The 19,924-nt window shown below is 40.2% G+C and overlaps 1 protein-coding gene across 3 annotated transcripts in view; it reads left to right on the plus strand.

The window, feature by feature from the left end:
- ECD (ecdysoneless cell cycle regulator) overlaps nucleotides 1-19,566 on the plus strand; it is a 984,622-nt gene extending 965,056 nt beyond the window's left edge. For all 3 annotated transcript variants that reach the window (XM_044056092.1, XM_044056093.1, XM_044056094.1), the window contains one exon: nucleotides 18,040-19,566. In XM_044056092.1, coding sequence (XP_043912027.1) covers nucleotides 18,040-18,252 — 213 coding nt within the window. In that variant the 3' untranslated portion in view covers nucleotides 18,253-19,566. The remainder of the gene's footprint in view (nucleotides 1-18,039) is intronic.
- Nucleotides 19,567-19,924: the final 358 nt, after the last annotated feature.

The following is a 19,924-nucleotide window of genomic DNA, read 5'->3' on the forward strand; positions in this document are numbered from 1 at the left end:
GTTCCAAATGGTCACGCTTCAATCCATTCTTCGCTTCTTAGGGAAAGGCGATTGGATGTGCTCCATAGATCTCAAGGACGCGTACTATCACATAAAGATGAACAGACGCTCCAGAGATCATCTGCACTTCCGGCTGGGAGCTAATCATTACCAGTTTCGAGCCCTGCCCTTTGGCCTCACTACAACCCCCAGAGTGTTCACCAAATGCATGGCAGTAGTCCTGGCTCACCTGAGGCATCTAGGATTCCAGGTGTTTCCATACCTAGACGATTGGCTCCTCACTGCTACCACCAAGCATCGATTGATTCAGGCAACATAATACACTCTGCCATCAATTAGGCATTACAGTCAATTTCGAAAAGTCTGCCTTATCGCCATCTCAGCATATCGTTTTTATAGGAGCAGAGTTAGATACCTCAACTACCACTCTACGTCTCTCTATTGAAAGAGTCTCTCTTCTCCGCCAAAATGTCAGCTCACTGGTGTCAAAGAACAAAGCTACAGCAGCGGAGGTATTGAAAGTACTAGGTTTGATGGTGGCAGCAATCCTGGCTATACCACTCGCAAGGATGCATATGCGAATTCTTCAATGGCTCCTCTTTGCTCAGTGGTCTTACCAGAAACTACCAACGCACCACATGATTCTTATCACGGATTCTTGCAGGAGAGACCTTCGGTGGTGGTTGACATCTCTTCATGTCACAATGGGAAGACCCTTTGTCCCCCCCCCCCCCAGTAGCCACTGTGACCACGGACGCTTCCCTGATAGGGGGGCATTTTCAGGGAAAGACTGCCCAAGGCACATGGACAGATCAAGAATCACAACTGCACATCAATGTTCAAGAATTGAGTGCGGTACTTCTGGCATTGCAGTACTTTCAGGACTCTCTCCCTCTAGGGACTATTGCAATTCAGACCGACAATATGTCAGTAGTCTGGTACGTGAACAAGCAGGGCGGAACCAAGTCTTACCCCCCTTTGTCGAGAAGCCCTCAGGGTCTGGCAATGGGCTGTGTTGTCCCAGCGTTTTCTGTTAGCCATGCACATCCCGGGGAAATCCAACGTGATAACGGACAAGCTAAGCAGGGCAATATTACTCCCTCATGAGTGGTCTCTCAAACAACAGGTTGCGGAGTTGATTTTCTGCAAATGGGGCCAGCCTTGCTGCAACCTTTTTGCCAGCTACATCATTTCAAAATGCAGAAGCTACTTTGCCCTAATACCACCTCCCGGTCATCCCCCGAGAAACGCACTTTTACACGATTGGCCTGCGGGTCTCCTTTATGCATTTCCACCCTTCCCATTAATACCCAGATTTTTACAGAAAGCAAAATCGCTGTGAAGGACTGTTATACTCATAGCCCCCTACTGGCCTCAACAGATTTGGTTTCCGTTTCTCCACCATCATCTGTTGGAAGATCCATGGATCCTGGACCCAGTTCAGGACCTTCTGACTCACCCGTCAGGGGATCTTCATCCTTCTCTGCAGTCCCTGAAACTGACCGCTTGGCTAATCCACTTCCCCTAATTGCCAGGCTTCAATTTCAGAAGATACAAGACAGATTATTTTGTCTACTCACAAGCCATCTACCAGGAAATTATATGGCAGTAAATGGAAAAGGTTCTCGATTTGGGCCAACGTGCAGAACATTGACCCTTTCTGAGCTCCGCTATCTTCGATTTTAGAATTTCTAACAAAGATTTTTAAGGAAGGGGCAGGAGCTGCTACACTTCGAGTTCAGTTAGCTGCTATCTCAAATTTTCACCTTGGTCTTGGTGTCTCAAATATTATGAGCCATAAATTATCTAAAACCTTCCTTAAAGGCGTTCTTCATATGAGACCTCCGATCAAAATTCCCTTTTCTCCCTGGAATTTAAACCTTATGCTTTCTCAAATTATTCTTCCCCCTTTTGAACCAGCATCTTCTTGTGATTTAAATTTTTTATCTTGGGAAACAATATTTCTTGTGGCCAGTACGTCTGCCCGCAGAGTGTCAGAACTTCAAGCATTATCTATCAGATCACCCTACATGATCTTCCATGCTGATAGATTATCTCTCAGAACAAACCCCTCATTTTTACCTAAAGTCTGCTCTGAGTCAAATATCAATCAGGTAATTGAACTGCCAGTTTTTTTCCCCAACCACTCTAGCAAATTGGAATATATGCTGTACAAACTTGATGTTCACAGACAGCTCAGATTTTATCTTGACAGAACTAAGGATATTAGGAAATCAGACCAACTTTTTGTATCCTTCTCAGAAGCAAGAAAAGGCAATCCCGTGGCTTAAACAACTTTATCTAAATGGTTATCCGATTGTATATCCTTTGTTTATGAGAATGTGAGTATGCCTTTAACACACAAACCAAAAGCTCATTCTACCAGAGCTGTCTCTACATCTTCTGCTTTTCAAGCTAAATTGCCCCTTGACAATATTTGCATTGCAGCCACTTGGTCTAAGCCTCATACCTTTATCACACATTACAAAGTAGATAGGGCTTCAAGGGACAGGTCTTCCTTTGGTTCTACGGTACTGAAGAACATACTTCCATGAGCCACCCAAGGTTGAGGGTGCTAGGGACGCTACCCATCAGTGAGAATAAATGGCGAGATTTAACAACTTCACATATAGAAGTTATGTAATTATCATAAAGTTCCATGTGAGTTGTTTATCTCGCCTTTATTCTCACATCCCTCCCTCCTGGCTGACTGTTGACTTAGAGGCTAGTACCATCCTGGTTATTCAATTTTTCTTCTTCCCCTTTGGGAAGTGTTCTTTGTGTATATATATATATATATATATATATATATATATATATATATATACATGTGTATAAGAGGGTATGTATATGTTGTATATAGATTTATATATGTGTATATATTGTTATTCGCAGCAAACAAGATCTGAGGTAATTCCAGCAGTGCATTGTGGGATAAGGGGCTTGGTCTCGAGCAACCTTGAGCTTGCTATCAGCCGTGTCGGAGCCAAGGATCTGCTCCGAACCCATCAGTGAGAATAAACGCGAGATAAACATCTCACATGGAACGTTATGGTAAGTACATAACTTCTCTTTTTTCTATGTCTCTGCAACATGCAACACAATTCAAGTGGTCTACTTAGCAGCATGTGTTGCATGTCCTGGATTTTATTTCGGTAAAACCACCCAGAAATTGAAGGAACGAATAGGGGAACATAAGTCAGAAATTAGAAGGAAAATATTGACGAATGCTTTAAGTAAGCATATTTCTGACAATGGCTCGGAGCATCATTTTAAATTTAGAGTAATCGATCTGGTAGTAATGGGTAATAGGGGTGGTGATATGAATAATGTCTTGGAGCTAAAAGAATATGAGTGGATTATTAGATTACAAGATGACAAAAATCCAGGTTTAAATAATGCAGTGAGTTTGAAACCAATGTTGGTAAAAAGCCAGAGAGAAAATGTGTAACTGAATAATATAAGAGATTTTTTCTCTCTGTCTTTAAAAGTTCTGATAATCTATTGCTGTTGTTTATTATATTGTTACTATATTTTATGTTTTATATAATGTAGTTAATATGTGATTTTAAAATTTTAAGAGGTTCTTTTTTAAAAAAAGTTTTTTTATAAAAGGAAGTTTTGGATAGGCTGGCCGGATCATGTGATGTTAATTATCTCCTATTTAAAAATAATGAAAGTTTTATTTTAATTGTACTGATGAAGGGTGGTTAGCCCAAAAGCTTTATCGTATTAAATTTATTGGTGTTATATTTTCATGTGAGGTCTGTGGATTACATATAGTGCTTTCTGAAATTTAAAAAAAGTTCAGTTACAGATTTGCTGTTCTGAACTGTTTGTAAGTTTCTTGGAGGCCATTGCTTGCTTGGGCTAAAGGGAAGTCTCTGTGTTCATCAGTGGCAGTGGTAAACACTGAACAGCCTGCCTGCCCCTGTGGGAGTGGTTACTGCCTAGAAACTGTAGTTGTATTGGCCATTTTGGGACAATTCCATACTCCTTGATCCCCCTCTCTTAAAACTCTCTTTTGCACATTTTTGCGCATAGCGCAGCATCAGGCAGCGCCGCTTAATCAGGTTTAAACTATTCCCGGCTCCACAAAGTCTGCTCTTCACTTTTTCCCTTAGAACTGTTCCAAATCTCAAAGTAAGCACTCTATTTTCCTTCTAAAACCCAGCAGTAGCTAGGATAAGTGTCTTATAAGTAAGCACTAATAAACTAAAGCACTACACCCTCTTATACTCCCTTTAAGTACTTGGCTCCCTACTGGTCCTTTTTGATCAAGTCAAAAAGTAATTCCTTATACTATTCTGGCATGTCCAAAAGTCAGTTTCAGGTTTACTCTCCAGTCCAGCTGGTAAATATGGGAATCTTGAGGCAATGTTACAACTGCCTTATGTACACAGACCACCCTCTCCTCTTCCCAACAAGCTCAAATATATGTGAGAGATGCAACTATATAGCCAAACTGGAGGCTGAGCTCTCTCAACATAGTACTGGCACAGTCAGTCTGGAGGAGAAGGTAATCACACACACCACAAATCCAATCTCACATAGACCTATCGCAACAGCAAACCAAACACATAAACACACAAAAACATACTCGGAGGCTCTAAATAAAAATCTGCCCAAGCAACAGAGACCTCCAAAGCAGACATCCAAGCAACCGCTACCCCACAATCAATACCCACGTATCACATAGTTCACAAAGTCAGTGTGCCACACAGTCACAGCTCTTAAGGCTAAACAACACACCTAATACATGTGTAATAGGTAACTCTATCGTCAGACACACTGACGTCCCGCTCACCAGGCCGAACAAGGAGAAGGTCACTGTAAGCTGCCTGTCGGGTGCCAGAATCCGCCACATAACACAAGCACTCAGGTCACTCCAAAGCAAGTACAAATATGACTCCGTCATTGTCCCTGCTGGTGTGAATGACCTGAGACGTACCTCCCTGGATTACATGAAAAGAGACATAGAGGAGCTCTCTGATCATGTGGCCCAGGCCGGTATGACATTGATGTTGAGTAGCATCTTACCCTCACCAAGAATTATACCACATTATAAAGACAAAATGATCAATTTCAACAATTGGCTAAAGTATTGGTGTCACTCAAAGGGGATCCAGTGTCTGTCAGCCTGGGATGACATGCTTGACAAGCCACGTTGCTTCACTAGGGACGGTTTGCACCTGTCACCCCTGGGTTTTCGAGTACTGGCCAAAGCTCTTGCCACCCCCATAGTGCCTTTTTTAGGCAAGGCTCAAAAGACAAACCCACCTCCTTAGACAACACAAGGAAAAAGAAACTAAGGGTAATGCTGCTCAACGCCAGAAGTCTAAACCTCAAGGTGCATGCACTCGAGGCTCTCCTCAGTATGGAGAATATCGATATCTGTGCAGTAACAGAAACCTGGTTCAAGGCTCCCGAGAGCACCCCAGCACTACCAGGCTATACCTCATACCATACTTTTCGGCCCCAAAACACGGACCGAACCACAAGAGGAGGGGGAGTATCCATATTCATCAAAGATACCCATACCTCCAGGCTAGTGGCACTGCACGAAGCGTCTGAGACCATCCATGTACAACTAACAGTGGGCAAAACTGCCTTCCAGTTTGTAGCCTGCTACAGACCACCCTCCTGAACTCAGGAACCCCACTCGGCTTTCCTGAAGACACTGGAGAATATGAAGGTCTCTCCAAACACCATTATATTGGGTGACTTTAACTACCCAAACATAGACTGGGAGCACTACTCAAGCCCCAACACCCTAGCCCAACGGTTCCTAGAATTTATAAACTCAAATGCTATGGAACAACTGGTCACCACTCCCACAAGAGGGGAAAACATATTGGACCTGATCATCACCAACATGGGGACTCTATGTTCCATACAAGAGGTATACCCCTCATTGGTAAGATCTGACCATAAATTAATCACTATGGAAATCCATATCCTATCCCCACCCCCAGCAAAGGAAACCACGGTCAAAAACTTCTCAAAAGCAAACTTCCCACTTCTCAAAACCAAGGTGGAATCCTTCAAAGCCTCAGGGCCAGTGGAAAATACGGCCCAAACCGCAGAATCTTTTACAAACGCATTCTATGGATACCTACAGGAATGCATGGATCGTGCTATCCCAAATAAAACCAAGACACACTCCTCCAAGGGCAGGAGACCTGTCTGGTGGACCCCAGCCATAAATAAGCTGTACAACAGAAGGAGGAAGCTACTACATGATAGAGCAAAATCCCTGAAAGGGAAGGCAACTCTGATCAGTACTAGCAAGAAACTACGATCCCTCATAAAATCATCTAAGGCTAGCTTTGAAAGAAAAATTGCACAAGACGCTAAAGATAATCACAAGGCCTTCTTTAGTTATGTCAGAAACCTGGGTGGAAACTCCCAGATATGCTCTGAGTTAGTGCAAAATGACAAAAAATACACTGAACCCACAGAGATTGCCAACATCCTGGCAGACAAGTTCAGTGCAAACTTCTCCCCCCTTTCCCCCCCAAATGAGCAAATGACTATCCCAACAGAGTGTAGCCTCCCTGACATCACAGATGCACAGGTGAGAGCTGCCCTCTCCAAAGCAAAAAACACAGCATCAGTGGGACCGGACGGTGTCCCGGGCTGCGTTTTACATGAGCTCCAAGAAGAACTGAACCCTCACTTAAAAATCACTATTCAGTCTCAGCCTTACAACAGGATATGTACCCAAAGAATGGGGTACAGCAACAGTGGTCCCACTCCATAAAGATGGTGTCACAACTGACCCTGGAAACTATCGCTTTATAAGCCTAACTCGCCTGGTCTGCAAAGCTATGGAGCGTATCATCATGGAACTCGTTAACAAAGACATTGGGAACCTCCAAACACTGGATCCTACCCAATTCGGCTTTGTTAAGGGCAGATCTTGCCTCTTGAACCTGGTCGATTTCTTTGAAACAGTCACCAAGGCCATAGACGAAGGGAAGGTAGTCCACACAGCGTACCTTGACCTTGCAAAAGCCTTCGACACAATACCCCACTCAGGCATCTTAAATAAGCTCACCAACTTAAATATCAACCCCTATGTCACAAGATGGGTTGCAAACTGGCTTAGGGATAGAACCCACATGGTCAGAATTGCAGGTGCCATGTCAGACTCCAAACCAGTTACAAGTGGCTTCCCACAAGGCTCAGTCCTGGGACCTCTCTTGTTCTGTATATATTTCTCTGAGGTACAGGCTAACACAGGAGGACTATGGCTGACAAAGTTTGCAGATGACTGCAAACTGGGGGCCATAATCAACTTGCCGGCTGACACAAGCATCCTCCAAAAAGGTCTCACAGAGACAGATAACTGGTGCCAGAGCCATGGCCTAAAGCTAAATGCCAAAAAGTGCATAGTCATCCCCTTTGGGAAAAACAAAGTGCCCACAAATTACCACATAGGTGGTAATCCATTAAGTATGGAAGAAGTAATTAGGGATTTGGGGACCCAAGTAGATTGCAATCTCTCCTTTGACAATCACATTGCCAAAGTGGTTAGAAAGACATTCTATATGGCCCACCTTATCATGAAGGGGTTCACATCTAGATCGAGAGGTCATTGTGCCCCTCTACTCATCACTCATCAGGCCCATAATTGAATACAGTGCCCCATTTGGGATGTACCTTACCTGACACCTGCTACAACTAGAAAGACCCCAAAAGTACCTCACCAAGAGGATCAAGGGACTCAAACAGATGCCCTACGCAGTTAGGCTAAAGAAACTCCAGCTCTACTCAGTTGCTTACCGCCTACTCAGAGGCGATCTGTGTCTGACGTATAAAGCCATGTCCAACCCAGAATTAATGGACATGCTCCACCTCAAGAAATCCAAATCCATCAGAGCTACATGATAGAGCTTAAACCTCAGCACAGAATTAAATAGAACATGCTGTGGAGGGACAGATTCATATCCCAGAGGCTCCCCTCACTCTGGAACAAAATCCCAATCCATGTTAGACAGATCCCCTCAATGACCCTCTTCAAGGAAAATCTTGACGTTTGGATGGGAGATCGTAAATTTACCCCTTGGATCTCTTTTGTGTCACTGCTAGACAGAGGCATGGTAAACTAACCTTAAATGGGCTATCTTCTGTGACCTACTATACAGAGGCACAGACAACCAATCTAAAAAGGGTGGCGAAAGCCAAACACTCTCTGGCTAGACTTGTAAATGCCCTAGGGCAGATAGCCTAGTATCAACCTATGAACCTATGTTCTGTGTTTGTGGTTATTGTAAACTGGAGTGGTAGAAAAAAACAGATTAAATAATAATGGACTGAATACTGAACCCTGTAAGATGCCATGAAAACCAGATAGCTAGAAAACGTCTATTTAATGGATGCTTATGTTTGATCAGTTAACCAGAATTATTTAATATTTATTAAATATGAATTAAATGTGTAACTCCTTAAAGTTTTGTACATTAAAATATGTGGTATAGTATCAAATGCCTTAGTTAGGTCCAAGTAAATTACACCCACTGTCAACCCTAAATCCATGGCAACTCTAATCTGTTCATAAAATTCTATGAAATTTGTCAAAGTAAATCTTCCAGTAGTAAATTCATGTTGACAGGGGTAGAATGGGGTAGAACTAAAAGCCACATTAAACAAAAGTTGCAACATACTTCTTTCAAAGCATTTGCATGGCAAATATGTTAAATGTGTAGGTCTATAAATCTTGATGATATTTTTATTTCCTTTTGTAAAAATTGATGCATCTATAGATCTTATTCTAGGTAGCAGGTATTAATGTATAACTTAGTAGACCATTAAAAACAGGACAGAGTAGATTTGCTAACTCATGTGAAGTTTTTGCAATTTCCTGGAATATTATCAGGGACCCATAAGATGTATTTTTGTTAGGTCCATTTAGTGAATCTGATATTAACTTCTTGAGATACTAGGAAAAATTGCACTGTGGAATAACATCAGTCTTAACAACATGTAAGTGTTTGTATTGAAATAGTTGTTTATATTGACAAAATAATTATTAAATTCATAGTATGACCAGGACTGGAAACTAAGGTAGTATTACTGAAACTTGTAGAAATCTGATTATTGCATGTGACAGTGTTTATATAAATATGTATATGTAACTTTTTATTTTAAGAGTCATTAGCTAACCTAGATTAAAACATGTTCTTTCTAGATATAAGGTTGATGTGAATGTCTTGCTAAATCCATTAAGAGCTTGTTCCTTAAAGTGGAGTATTTCTTGAAGCATTGAAAAAATGCTTATTTTTCTTACAAAGCCATTTTAATGTATTACTCCATCAAAAAGGAATTTTGCCATGCTCAATTTTGTTAGTCACTATGGATTTTGTTTCATTGATTGAGTTCATAGGTTCATACTAGGCTATCTGCCCGAGGGCATTTATAAGCCTAGCCCATAGTTTTGTGGCTTACGCCACCCCTTTAGTTTGGAGAAACTATGCCCATTATTTTGCTGTGCCTCTGTCGAGCAGTGACACTGAGGTAACCCCTGGGGTGTATCTGCGATCTCCCATCCATTGGTCAAGATTCCTCTTGAACAAGGCCAGCGAGGTGCTCTGCCTCACATAAACCAGGATTTTGTTCCACAGCATAGGGAGTCTTTGGGTGATGAATCTTTCCCTCCAGCACGTCCTATTAATAACCGTGTCGAGGTTTAAGTCTCCCGCCCTTGTGGCTCTGAGGGATCTAGATTTTTTGAGATGAAGCATGTTCATCAAATCTGGGTTTGACATGGCCTTGTATGTCAGGCATAGGTCACCTCTGAGCAAGCGGTAAGCAACTGAATATAAATGGAGTTCTTTCAGTCGGGCAGCATAAGACAGATTTTTGAGACCCTTTATCCTTTTGGTGAGGAACTTTTGTGGCCTCTCCAGCGGATGCAAATGTCGGGTCAGATACATTCCGAATGGGGCATTGTACTCGATCATTGGTCTGATGAGTGATGAGTATAGGGAGACTATGACTTCCCTTGATCTAGATGTGAATCCCTTCATGATAAGGTGGGCAATGTAGAAGGTCTTCCTAACTACTTTAGCAATATGAGTGTCGAATGAAAGGCTACTGTCAACCTGGGTTCCCAGGTCCCTAATAACTTCTTCTGTGTTCAGGGGATTGCCACCTATATGGTAGCTAGGGGTAACCTTATTTTTCCCGAAGGGTATGACTATGCATTTCTTGGCATTTAACTTTAGGCCATGGCTCTGGCACCAGTTATCCGTTTCTGTGAGACCCTTCTGAAGGATATCTGTGTCGGATGTGTTTTCAACTACGGCCCAGTTTGCAGTCATCTGCAAACTTTGTCAGCCATAACCCTGCTGTGTTTGCTTGTACTTCAGAAAAGTAGATGCCAAACAAGAGTGGGCCCAGGACTGAGCCCTGTGGGACACCACTTGTGACAGGCTTTGAGTCTGACATGGCGCCAGCAACTCTGACCCTGTGGGTTCTGTCACTCAGCCAGTTTGCAACCCATCTTGTAATGTATGGGTTTACATTTAAGTTGATGAGTTTTTCAATGATACCCGAGTGAGGTATTGTATCAAAAGCCTTCGCCAGGTCTAGGTAGGCTGTATGGACTGCCTTTCCCTCGTCAATGGCCTTGGTGACTGTTTCGAAAAAGTCAACCAAGTTTAGAAGGCATGATCTGCCTTTGACAAAGCCAAACTGGGTTGGGTCCAAAGTCTGCAAGTTCCCTATGTCTTTATTTATGAGATCCATTATGATCCTCTCCATGGCTTTGCAGATCGGGCTTGTCAAGCTAATGGGACGGTAATTTCCAGGGTCGGTGGAGGCACCGCCTTTATGGAGTGGGACCACAGTCGCTGTGCGCCACTCCCTGGGTACGTATCCGGAGGTGAGACTAAGATTAAACAGCTGTCCTAACTGTGGGTTTAATTCCTCGTTGAGTTCATGGAGCACACAGCCGGGGACACCATCAGGTCCCATGGATGCTGTGTTCTTTGCCTTGGAGAGAGCAATTCTCACCTGGGCGTTAGAGATGTTTGGGGGGCTACAATCATTTGGTATAGATATCTCTCCTTTAGTTCGGCAGCATCAGAAGTTTGCACTGAACCTTTCAGCCAGTATGTTGGCAATGTCTGTAGGATCAGTAATCTTCACATCATTTTGAACTAATTCTGAGCATATCTGGGAGTTTCCTCCTAGGTTTCTGACATAGCTAAAGAATGCCTTATGGTTGTCTTTAGAGTCCTTAGCTATTTTTCTCTCAAAATTAGCTTTGGATGATTTTATGAGAGCTCTTAGCTTTTTACTTATATTGATCAGCCGTGTCTTACCTTTTAAGGATTTTGCTCTATCTTGTAGTAGCTTTCTCCTTTTGTTGTAGAGTTTGTTTATGGCTGGGGTCCACCAGACTGGACGCTTGCCTTTGGTACAAAGAGTCTTTGTTTTGCTTGGGATTGCCTGATCCATGCAGCCCTGCAGGTGCTGGTAGAAGGCATTTGTAAGTGATTCATCGGTTTGAGTAATGTTAACCGCCGGCTCAGGCGCCTTAAAGGAGACCACACTAGTCTTTAGAAGTGTGAAGTTGGCTTTCGAGAAGTTCTTTACTGTGGTCTTTTTCATTTCGGGTGGGGGCGGGATGAGGACCTCCAGCAAGATTAGTTTGTGATCAGATCTCACCAGTGAGGGGTATACTTCCGGCGTTGAACATTGTGCTCCCATGTTCGTGATGATGAGATCAAGTATGTTTTCTCCTCTTGTGGGGATGGTGACTAGTTGTTCCATGGCATTTGAGTTTATGAATTCCAGGAACTTTTGGGCTAGAGTGTTTGGGCTTGAGTAGTGTTCCCAGTCTATATTAGGGTAGTTGAAGTCACCTAGTATGATGGTGTTCGAGATACATTTATCCCTCCAGTGTTTTCAGGAAGGCCATATGAGGTTCCTGAGTTTGCGAGGGTGGCCTGTAACATGCTACAAATTGCAGAGCAGTCTTGCCTATGGTTAATTGCACCTGGATGGTTTCCGATGCATCATGCGATGCCACCAATCTTGAGGTGTGGGTGTCCTTGATGAATATGGATACCCCTCCTCCTTTCTTGGTATTGTCCAGGTTTTGGGGCCGGAACGCATGATATGAGGTAAAACCTGACAGTGCTGGGGTGCTCTCAGGAGCCTTGAACCAGGTTTCTGTCACAGCACAGACATCGATGTTCTCCATACTGAGAAGGGCCTTCTAAATACATATAGCCTGAACAAGTGTCAGTTAATGCCATTGCATCCCAATTGATTAATACATTGATTAAATACATTTTCCATAATTTAACAACTGATATTCAACATTTTTGTACGTAGATGTATGTTTAGTTGTAATAAATGAAACCTTAAAGGATAATGCATTATAATCTGTATTACCTAGCGGTGGTAAATACTTTATACCATTAATCAAACTCTTGATTTACAGCAATGAGATGAAATATGTTCTTTTTCAGTTTTGTCACCAGCTGTTGAAATCCATTCATTGACAAAATATCTTTAACTTCTGATTCCCATTTATTCTTAGAATTAGCAGCCCCATTAATAGATGGGTAATTCATGTACCAAAGCAAGACTATCCTATTATGATTTAATGAAGAGAACAGAACAGTTAAATAATTGTAAGTGCTATTATTCGTGGAGGCAGCTCTTTATGTTAAAATCAGGCTTATGTCATTGTTGACACAGTTTCCCTTAAGATCCCAAAAAAGTTAGTAGGTCAGTGAGATAAGTAGTACAGAATTGCCTCAACCAATAATTAAAAATTTAAACTGTAGTATGACAGTAATCATTCAATTTTAGTGAAGTTAATATTTCACAAAATGCCACATGGAACTTTCTGATTTCCAGAAATTCAAGAATTCACAGTGCTAGGTTCTTCAAGTGGCTCAGTGGAGTAGATCTTTGATCATTTATCCCACAATGAATCAAGAAAAGTCATAGTTTTGCTCGTTAAACAGTCTGTGTAATAGATTAGGATGTTCTGTTTGTTTTTTTTTTTTTTTTTTTTTTAACTTCTCTTCATTTTTGTACAGGTGAGGCAGATACTGTTTACCTGAATGTGTCCATATTACTAAGCATTCTCCTAAGAGGTTTGTACAATCTGACAAAATTAAGGTGTTATCTATTTGTTTATTAATAAGGTTGTTTTGACTGAATAGGAGATACATTCATAATTAATGAAGATTCATCATTACAAGCAGTTGAACTATTTACATTATGCTTTCTGGTCATATTAATATGAGAAGGAAATTCATTCTCTACAAACTTATTCTGCACATCTTTCTCTTCATTTACAGGTAAACAGTCATTGATTATTAACTCAGTGTTTGAAGTTAAAGATGAATTTGAATGATCCAAGGGAAAACTTGCCATCTCAAGGCTCTCTTTTTGATTAATTCATTACTGTATTGCCCTTGTCTGTTTTTTTTTATACTCTCACATATGGATAAAGTACTGAGGGAGAGTCGAGGGGGACTGAATATTGGAGTCCTGATTTGTGTCAGGGCTTTGCCGTATATTATCTAATCATGTGCCTTTATCAATACTAGAAAGTAAATTCTCTTTTGCTAACACCTTGTCATGATTAGTGTCACGTGAATCTAGACTCGAATGACCTATATAATTTTCCTGTGTAGAACTACCAGTTAACTTTTTAAGACCATTATCTGTTATAGTGTCTTATAATACTGCTTGCTCAGTCATATGTTAACAAGTCCAGCATGTTGATGTAGTCTTTTTTTTTCATTTTTCCTGGTTATTTTCTCATCCAACTAACTTTCTTTTCTTGCCTTCTGGTATTGACGTAAGCCATGATTTGTTTATTATTTTAAATTTTACATTTACTGTGATTCACATTGCAATTATCTTCTTCTATTGAGGACAGAGTAGTTTATACAGACTTTAAACTTGCATTGCCAGCATATGTTTTTGGTGATTAGCATGCTCTTTCCAGGAAATAAAGGGACACAAAAGTTCAAAATGAAGTAACATAGTTAAAATGACAGTTTTCCACCAAATACATATTTTTAGGATGTTATTTCACAAAGTTGTTCTAATTTAACACTGTTATTACATTTAGTAGTGTCCGCATCATTACTTGTTCAAATAAAAACATGACAGACTGAACATTGTACCAAGAGCTTAACATTAAGTAAATTCTGTAACACATAACTATTAAGTGTTTCCATGTCTAGTTAAAATTGTCCAGAAATAACTTCAGTACCAGAGGAAATGAATAAAAGAAAAATCATATTATATTTTAATTTGCTAAAGTAATGAATAAACTTGTCTGGTTGTGCAATACAATTTTACAGTATAACAAATTTAATAAGTTATATGTGACACACAAACTTGTTGAACTGTGTACGTCTTAGCAAGTAAGGACTATTAATGAGATTTTTAAACTCCCCTTAATAAAGTCACAGAATCTTTGAATATCGACTGACTAAAATAATAATATTAAGCTCTTAGAATAAAAGTAACGTAAAAAGTAAATAATCGCAACATACTGTGCCTGCCTTTATGCAATACTGCCTTGGAGTAATACCTCATGCTTATATTTCAGCTATTCATATTCAAAACTCCTTAGAGCACAAACTGAAAACAATGTAGTCAGTAAAAGAAAACAAATAGTGCTACTAGTGGTGTATCTTTTAAGATCCAAGATGGGCACGTGACACACTGTAAGTGGGTTCACATAATCAGACGACAATGCACAAAGCTTTTATGCAGTGACACACTAGCATTTGTAGAGCAACTGCCCTTAAATGCAACCATTAGATGTAATTAGCCAAATGGCCCTCCTTCAGATATACACAGTATATAATCAAATAAAAAGTATATGTTCTCCTCAAACCGCATACAAAATAATAATAAAAAATACCCTGATTGTGTGAAGCAGCTTTAACACTAGCTGTTTCTAGTAAATAATCCACTCATAGAGGAACTGCTTTTAAATTCAAGTGTTAGATGTGATTGGCCATATGGGTGTCATTCATATATTCACAGTAGACTACCAGAAAGTCAAACAAATAAATAAACCAAAAGTATGTATTCCCCTGTGTCTTTAAAAAGAAGAAGGATTGCATACAAAATAAAGTAAAAAAAATACCTTGGTTGTTTGAAACTGGTACAGCAATACAGCAACAGTAAGGTATCTAGTCATACAGCAGTTGCCTTTAAATTCAAGTGTTAAATGTGGTTGGCCACACACCCATCTTTCAGATATACATAGTAGACCACCAGGAAGTAAAGTAAGTAAACCAAAAGTGTGTGTGAATTAATTCTACAGGGTAACTCAAGAAAAAAAAAATGAGATTTTGATGCTTCCATTTGTACCAAGGCCCTTTAAAGACTTGATAACACACAGTCATGTTTGGAGTGGTTATCTGGAAAAGGATAAATAAAATTACCTCAGATGGGTACACATATGCTGTGGTCCTTATCTTTCCTTTATCTAAGGCCAGAGTTCTAAAATTATATTTTACTGGCCTGGTGTCATGAAAGAAAGAAAGTTTCTGTGTGGCCTGTCTGGAGTGCTAAAGGACATCACCTAATCCTTGGTTTAGAAACCCTCTAATAACTTTGCATATAACTGAAGACGTATTTGAATGCATAGCCACGGACCTAGTAGCTCCACTTTTGAAGTCGAGTAGAGGTCTTCGGTATGTATACGTAATTACTAACTAGTGCGCAATAAAATTTCCAGAAGCAGTTCCCTTATGGGGAAAGAGCACCAGGTCTACAACAAGGAAACTGGTACTACTGTTTTTGAGAGTAGAAATTCCACTACCTGGATGCCAGCAAATAAGAAATTTAGACTGCCTGAAAGAAAATCAATTGGATGAGGTTAAGAGAAAGCATTAATTGGGAAGAATCCTGCAGCTGTGCAGCAAAAAGCAGTTCAAGCTTCAACTTTGGTACAAGAGATGGTTCCAGTAATTTAGAGCAAAAAATGATTATTATTGTTATTAATGTCAAACGAACCACTGGTTTTAACCCCAGCATGGTTGAGCTGACAATGGCTGCTCACTCCCCATCCCTTGCTTGTTCTAGTGCCACAGAGCTAGTATACTGATGTGATTTTCAGAAACATTCTATCTATAAGATTACCTCAGATGAGTACACATTTCTTGTGGACTTTACCTTTCCTTTATCTTATACTGAGAGTACTGTGATATCCAGTTTTATTTGACTATCCCTTTTGTGAGTCCTTTTTTCTTTTTCTGTGACTTCCTTTGATCTTTTGTTAGTGGTCATTTTCTTGATTTTTTAAATGTTTTTGTTAACCATGAACTGATCCTTCATCTGATTTTTAATTTAATTTTTAATTATTTTATTTGTTAATTAAGTAAATGCACTGGTCCTTCGTGGACATTTTTCAATCATAACTTGGGCCACAAGGACAAGGTTGAAAGCAATACACAAACAGTGTTCAATAGCTAGTCAGCCAGCAATTATTAGAGAAATCCAGAGTACCTGTAGGTCAGACTTGAACCGCAGATGCTGAAACTATGAAGCAGAAACCTTAACCACTGAGCCACCCTGCCTCACCATAATAGTCTTATAATGTGCATTTGATTGTAAGTTTTGAAAGAGTAGCTAATTTATTTGCTTTTATTCAGCACCAGAATTTTAGTTCCAGGTATCCTAGCTTCTGTCTGAAGTGTTAAGTAGTTTACACATACAGAGATAGCGTAACTTTTGATAAGTAGGATTAATGGCCTAACTATTTTGAGTTAAGATGTAAGTGTCTTTAACATAACTACCCCAAACACTCACTAAGTGACCACCTTAGCCAAAGAGGCCTGTTACGATCATATGTAAAATAACTAAAGAAACTACTGCAAGATACCACAGAAAAGTCAGAACAGTAAGTATCACAACAGTAAGTAGAAAGACACTCAAATTAGATACTGGCAGAAAACGAAGGGAGAGGTACTTTTCTTTGTACTTCATAGTCCTGGAGTTGTATTAAACAGTGGGAAAGATAACTGTGTGATGAAAAATCTTGGAGATCTCCTTTAAATACTTCTGCTTCAGAAATAACTCAAGACATTAGTTTTTTTAAATTATAGTTTTATTAGGCTTTCTAATCTCAGGTAGATTTGATGAGAATTTATTTCTTATTTTTTGTGAACATCACCCCCCATGCCAGTCTGATCATCTGCCAGCCAATTTGAGCATCCAGGGATCTAGCTTACCCCTCGCCCCAATCAGGAGCTACTACTCAATGGTTGGATGGCCAATAATGGGACACCTGATTGAACCCAGTCTTGGGAATCAACATAGGTTGGTTCCAGTGGCAGTACTATTCTTGGTGAGTTTTTTTTCCCCTTGACCCAACTCATGTTGTTCCACAGCAGCCTGGACAAGAAGGACGTCCATATTACTGGTAGCTCACACAGGCACACTTTGACAAAGCAACAGCCTCAGCGTCATCTGCAGCATACAGGTTCGATACTTTTTGTATACTTATCCTCAGCCATTCATGTTGCATTGCTGAAATACAAATCTCCTCTAGTTAATATTGCAATGGACTGGTCCACCTTCCTCTTTCCATGATGGGCAAGCTGGCATTGGCTTCATAATCCCACTCTCCCTGGCTGTCTCTTCCATTGCCCAGGTCACTACCAAAACCTGGTCACTGGGTTCATGGAGCTTTGACCCTTGTTACAGAGTTGGTTAATATTTTTTTCTTTATATTTGGTTTTACGCTTTTTGATCTGCATTTCTACTAGCTGCACAAAGCAAGATACTATTTTATTGCCTTTGACCTCAGTCATCTATTACTTAATGAAGAGCTATTCCTAATTGATTGACAGATTGCTGATGTCTTAAATCCTGAGTAGTAAAACACATGACCTTTCAGGTGTCTGGTAGTCTTCTGTATTAAAAAAGTTGATGATACATCAGTGAAAATGTGTCAGCTTGTAGTTGCAGCCTTTTCAGAATGTTAAATGACAATATAAATGTTGTAACTTTTTCTTGTGTTGCTCTTTCATCTAGGATGCTAAAGAAGCACTAAACCCTTTGAAAGATGGTGAAAGTGACTCAGAAGGTGGAGACAATGCAGACAGTGAATTGCAGCCAGTGGATGTGGATTTCAACTTGGTGGCAAATTTGCTTGAGTCCTATAATTCCCAGACTGGTCTGGCAGGGCCTGGATCCAACATACTGCAGAGCATGGGAGTGCAGCTGCCTGATGACCATGACCATTGAACTTAGTATAGACTTGTGTACAGTCAGGTGCATTCAGAAGACATTTTAGAACTCTACCTATGAACATGCTAACAGAAGAAGACCAGAGGCTACCAAGTATGCCCACATGTTGTAGTCAGCTCCTACACAGTTATCCATCCCTTGTTCCCCATCATATTTGCACCCATGTTAAGCTCTTTTGAATTTCCCCATTTGCATTCTACCACACCTGCTAGATTTATCCTTTCTGCAAAGTTGTGTTTCTGTTAACTTTAATGTAAAGCAACAATGTTGCCAGCTATGCACCTGTCTGCTCACCACGGTTCTTAAGTTCCAATGACTTTCCCTTGATTATGCAGTGTGTCTGTATCATGTTTTTCCACTCCATTGTTTCCATGATGGAGTACACCCCCCTCGCTTTCAGGCTTTTGTCATACTACAGATTTCCTGTCCTATTTGCCATCTTTGTCTACCTCCTTTGGACACTCCTAACCAGCTTAATGCCCATCTTTCCCCAATGGCCACCAGAAGTGTGCAAGGTCTCACCCTTGTTCTGCATAGTGAGACAATGGTTGTGGAGTCCCTGGAGTGTAGTCTCCTTGCCATACATCTTATTATCCTGTTTGTCCTAACTATAGGATCTCTTGCATTGCGTTATCTGGTTTAACTTAGATAATTACACCCAGACTTTTCTCCCCTCTTTTCTCAGCTTAGTTCTTCACAGCTTTTACTTAGCTCCACCAAGTTACCTCCCTTAACTTGCATAACTTTTCTCTCTCTTTATTGTTGAAGACTTGCTGTCTTCTGTCCACACATATTATCTGCCAGGTCACACTGAACAGTGTTCTAGTTTTAATGCCATTAACAGTACATATATATTCATTTTCTAACTCCTGTAGCATATCATCCACAAAATATGCTGGACAGTAGTCACTCACCAAACACCTTGAAAAATGAAGGTCACTTAAAAGTATCTTGGTTTTATAAATATGCACTGTAGAATAGCCTCTGTTTGAGCTTCCAGAATTAAATACATTTATTTTAAGATCTCATCAATGTAGAAAAAGTAAATAAGAAAATATAGAAATGGCAAAGATAAAACTGTGTAAGTACTTATTTCCTAGCCACAACCTCTTACATTTGCTAGGAAAAATTTGCAAAAAGTAGAAATTTTTAATAAGTGGCTATTTTTAAGCTATCTGTGGTTCACCTTTCCCCATAATGAGTATATTTGGTAGAGGAAAACTATCATATGATTGTTCCACACACTGTTGAGTTGCATTCATTGAGATTTGTTCCATGTTCTTTTGTAAAATAAATCTTATTTAGTCAAAATGTTTTCTACCCTTGTTTGGTACAATAGCATCAGTAATAGTGTGAGACCACTGTGCTGTTTTAATGAGTTTTGTGTTTTCTGCAGTTGTGTGACTGTGGAGTTAGTATATTTAAGCAAGAGATGAGGGATGACGTCTATAATATGTGGATGCAAAGGGCATTGCCCGTTGAAATTTTTTTTGGGGGGGTGATTCCATTGTGTACCAGTAACATTTTATTCACTTTCAGAAAATCAGCCAAATGTTTCAGGTACTACAGTGTAAAAGTTGAATACAGGGAAAACTTCATATAAGTTGCATGGTGGGTATAGGTGGTTGAACCTTAAAGCCAGTAGAATAAAAGTATGGAAGAAAAGTTG

Source organism: Protopterus annectens, chromosome 14.part0 (genome assembly GCF_019279795.1).
Source record: "Protopterus annectens isolate FY-2018-M chromosome 14.part0, PAN1.0, whole genome shotgun sequence".
Classification (NCBI taxonomy): Eukaryota; Metazoa; Chordata; order Ceratodontiformes; family Protopteridae; genus Protopterus; species Protopterus annectens.